The 4373-nt window shown below is 41.4% G+C and overlaps 1 protein-coding gene across 1 annotated transcript; it reads right to left on the reverse strand.

Moving 5' to 3' along the window:
• Positions 1-372: 372 nt before the first annotated feature.
• On the reverse strand, positions 373-4119 carry LOC124894066. The gene is made up of 5 exons (XM_047404816.1): positions 3562-4119; positions 3168-3378; positions 1503-2012; positions 1098-1418; positions 373-626 (listed from the first exon to the last, which is right to left on the reverse strand). Exons 1-5 carry the CDS (start codon positions 4117-4119, stop codon positions 373-375), a joined length of 1854 nt encoding a protein of 617 aa, XP_047260772.1.
• Positions 4120-4373: the final 254 nt, after the last annotated feature.

Consider the following 4373-nt stretch of genomic DNA (forward strand, 5'->3'; position numbering starts at 1 on the left):
TATGAATGAATTCTTCTCCCTCATGTATATATAATTTTTAAGCTAAGAACACAGGTGACTCACCTGCTAGCTCCCTAAGTTCCATAAGCATTTCAATGTTTTTTTTTCGTTTAAGGCCACAGTCTCTAAATAGACTTCCATATAGTGCCCCAATCTAACACTTGAACACTTGAAAAATTTTGGTAGTAATTAAATCAAGTCGTATGTCATTTTATGTGAACATTACTAGTACATGTAAAATGTGGGGTGTTACATCCTCCCCCCCTTAGGAACATTCGTCCCGAATGTTAACATAACTGTATAGTCTAGGCAGGTTTGAATTTCTGGTCACACAACTTTTAATAACATAACTAGTATTCAAACACATACCTATTAATGTTCCTCCTCTGTATCTTTTGGTCCCTTCTTGTCTTCAAATAGATGAGGGTATTTGGATATCATTACTTCCTCCGGTTCCCACGTTATCTCTTCTACTTGGTTGTTTCTCCAGAGTACCTTTACTGATGCCATTTCTTTGTTCCTTAACTTTTTAACTTGGTGATCTAGAATAGCAACCGGTACCTCTTCATAAGTAAGATCCTCTGTGAACTGTACATCTTCTATAGGAGTGATACGAGAGGGGTCACCTATGCATTTTCGAAGCATTGACACATGAAACACTGGATGAACCATTGAAAGTTCCTGGGGTTGCTCTAATTCATATGCAACTTGTCCGACCCTCTTGGTAATCTTATATGGCCCTATGTAACGTGGGCTTAGTTTCCCTTTCTTACCAAATCTCATAACCCCTTTCATTGGTGATACCTTTAAAAATACCCAATCTCCAATAGAGAATTCCAACCCTCTTCTCCGAATATCTGCATATGATTTATGACGACTTTGGGCTGTTTTTAGCCGTTGTTGTATCACCTTAACTTTTTCCATGGCTTGTTGGACTAAATCTGGCCCGAGCAAGGTGGTTTCACCCACTTCGAACCAACCAATTGGTGACCTACATTTCCTCCCATACAAAGCTTTGTAAGGTGCCATCTTGATGCTCGAATGGTAGCTGTTATTATAGGCAAATTCAATAAGAGGCAAGTGTTCTACCCAGCTACCTTTAAAATCTAATGCACAGGTTCGCAACATATCCTCAAGTGTTTGAATAGTACGCTCTGCTTGGCCGTCTGTTTGGGGATGGAAGTCTGTACTCAAATTCACTCGCGTCCCTAAACTCTTTTGAAAGGACTTCCAAAATTTTGCCGTGAATTGAGCTCCTCGATCAGATATAATAGAGAGTGGGACCCCATGTAGCCTAACTATCTCTTTGAGGTATAATTTGGCATATTCTTCAGCTGTATAATCACTTCTTACTGGCAGGAAGTGCGCTGATTTCGTGAGTCTATCAACTATCACCCATATGGAGTAAAACTTATTAACTGAACGAGGCAAACCAGTTACAAAATCCATATTAGTCATATCCCACTTCCAAGTTGGAATCTCTATACATTGGATGTAACCACCTGGCTTTTGGTGCTCTACTTTGACTTGTTGACAAGTAGGACATTGAGCCACAAACTCTGCAAGGTCCTTTTTCATGCCTCCCCACCAAAACACTCCCTTTAGGTCATGATACATCTTAGTAGATCCTGGGTGGATGGAATATCTTGAATGATGGGCTTCTTCCATTATTCTCCTTCTAAGTCTATTAACATCAGGCACACACAATCTATTTTGGCAATAAAGTACTCCATCTTGTGTAAGCCTAAAGTCCTTCATTATACCCTGACTTACTTTCTCCTTAAGGCATTGTAGAATAGGATAATAACACTGTTTTTCTTTCACTTCCCTTATCAATGAAGAATTGGTAGCATTATGTACAATAATATCCTTCCTTGGAGTTTCAAGTAGACGAACACCCAGATTGGCTAGTTGACGCAGATCCTTAGCCATGCCTTGCTTTACCCCTTTCTGATCACTGGTACCCATGAGTGTCTTACGACTTAGAGCATCAGCCACCACATTTGCTTTCCCTGGATGGTATAATATATCAATATCATAATCTTTTATTAACTCTAGCCACCTCCGCTGCCTCAAATTTAGATCTTTCTGCTTGAAAATATACTGTAAACTCTTATGATCTGTATATATGTCCACGTGTATCCCATACAAATAGTGGCGCCATATCTTTAAAGCAAATATAACCGCTGCTAGCTCAAGATCATGTGTTGGGTAGTTTTTCTCGTGTGGTCTCAATTGTCTCGAGGCATAAGCAATCACTTTACCATGTTGTGTTAGTACACACCCTAAACCAACTCCTAAAGCATCACAATACACTGCATATCCCTCTGAGCCTTCTGGAAGCACTAGCACAGGTGCTGAGGTTAGCCTACTTTTCAACTCTTGAAAGCTCCTTTCACATGCATCATTCCATTAGAATTTGGTTTCCTTGTGAGTTAGCTTAGTAAGAGGTGCAGATATAGAAGAAAAACCTTCAACAAACCTTCTGTAATAACCTGCCAATCCAAGGAAGCTTCGAACTTCTATAGGTGTCGTTGGCCTTGGCCAATCTTTCACAGCCTCTATCTTTTGTGAATCCACCCTTATTCCTTCATCCGATACAATATGGCCCAAAAATGCCACTGGCTTTAACCAAAATTCACATTTGGAAAACTTAGCATACAACCGGCGATCACGGAGAACTTGTAGCACTAGTCGTAAATGATTTGCATGGTCCTCTTCTGACCTTGAATACACCAGAATATCATCTATAAATACTATTACGAACACATCCAGGAAAGGCTTGAATACCCTATTCATCAAATCCATAAAAACTGCTGGTGCATTCGTTAGCCCAAACGACATAACAAGAAATTCAAAGTGACCATATCTGGTTCGGAAAGCTGTCCTAGGTATATCCTTTTCCTTCACCCTCACCTGATGATAACCTGATCTCAAATCGATCTTTGAAAAGTATTTGGCACCCTGTAACTGATCAAACAAGTCATCAATTCTGGGGAGGGGATATTTATTCTTAATTGTCACCCTATTCAGTTGTCGGTAGTCAATACACATCCTCAATGTGCCATCCTTTTTACGCACAAATAAAACTGGTGCACCCCAAGGGGACACACTAGGCCTTATAAAACCCTTTTCTAACAAGTCTTTCAGTTGCTCCTTTAACTCACGTAATTCTGCCGGGGCCATTCTATATGGAGGGATAGAGATAGGCTCAGTGCCTGGTAATAAGTCAATACCAAAATCTATTTCTCGTTCTGGAGGCAAACCAGGGAGTTCCTCAGGAAAGACATCAATAAATTCATTCACTATTGGAACAGACTTGATAGTTGGTGATTCTGCCTCCACGTCTCTCACTCTAATGAGATGACATATATATCCCTTTGATATCATTTTTCTGGCTTTAAAATAAGAGATAAACCTCCCTTTTGGTGCCCCAATATTGCCTTCCCATTGAAGGACTGCTTCATTTGGAAAGTGAAAGTACACTCTCTTGGTTCGGCAGTCAACGGTGGCATAGAAAGAAGCCAACCAATCCATACCCATTATAACATCAAATTCTACCATTTCTAACTCGATAAGATCAGCTAATGTATCTCGGTCGCAGATAGTCACTATGCAGTCACAATAGACTCTTCTAGCTATAATTGACTCCCCAGTTGGTGTAGACACCGCAAGTGGTTGATTCAATAAATTAGGTGTTCTACCAAGCTTCCCAGCAACTAATGGAGTAATATATGACAATGTAGAACCAGGGTCAATTAATGCATACGCTTTATGTGAGAAGATGGACAATGTACCTATAACCACATCGGGTGAAGCTTCCAGGTTCTGTCGAGTCCCTAGAGCATATGTGCGATTTGGGGCCACGCTGGAACTAGCTGCCCCTCTAATACCTCTGCCGCGACCTATAGGAAATTGCTCACCTCTACCTGATGGAGGCACTGATGATGATGATGCAACAGCTGATCCAGTAGGTTGTGCTATATCACCCCTGCGTCTTCTTGGGCAATCTTTTATTACATGCCCTGGCATACCACACCAATAACAAACATCTGTTCCCATGCGAAACGCACCTATATGATATCTCCCACATTGTCTGCAAGGCTGCCTAGGAGGCATTTGCTGGCTTCCCGAATATCTTGTTGTCCGTGTACCTTGGCCCTCACTTCTCTGCCCAAATTGATCATTTCTAGACCCTTGAAGTTGTGGTGGAGCACTAGTTGTAGAGTAAGAGGATGATGGTCTGGGTGGCCTGTTAGAAAATCGTGGCCTAAACTCACCCTGGAGTGGTGTAAACTGTCCTGTAGATCTGGCCCTCCCCTTCTATCACGCCCCAAATCCTATTAAGGCGGACTGGCACCCGTTGCCGGTAA

Source organism: Capsicum annuum, unplaced genomic scaffold (genome assembly GCF_002878395.1).
Source record: "Capsicum annuum cultivar UCD-10X-F1 unplaced genomic scaffold, UCD10Xv1.1 ctg69008, whole genome shotgun sequence".
Taxonomy (NCBI): domain Eukaryota; kingdom Viridiplantae; phylum Streptophyta; class Magnoliopsida; order Solanales; family Solanaceae; genus Capsicum; species Capsicum annuum.

Bases quoted from the DNA above. Each gene is read 5' to 3' on its own strand.
- LOC124894066 (XM_047404816.1), bottom strand. From the start codon at position 4,119: ATGCCTCCTAGGCAGCCTTGCAGACAATGTGGGAGATATCATATAGGT. The intron at 2,013-3,167 runs GTGAGTTAAAGG...TATACCATCCAG, and splicing joins AATGGCCCCGGCAGAATTAC to GGAAAGCAAATGTGGTGGCT. The intron at 1,419-1,502 runs GTGGTTACATCC...TGCCTCGTTCAG, and splicing joins AGTAGAGCACCAAAAGCCAG to TTAATAAGTTTTACTCCATA.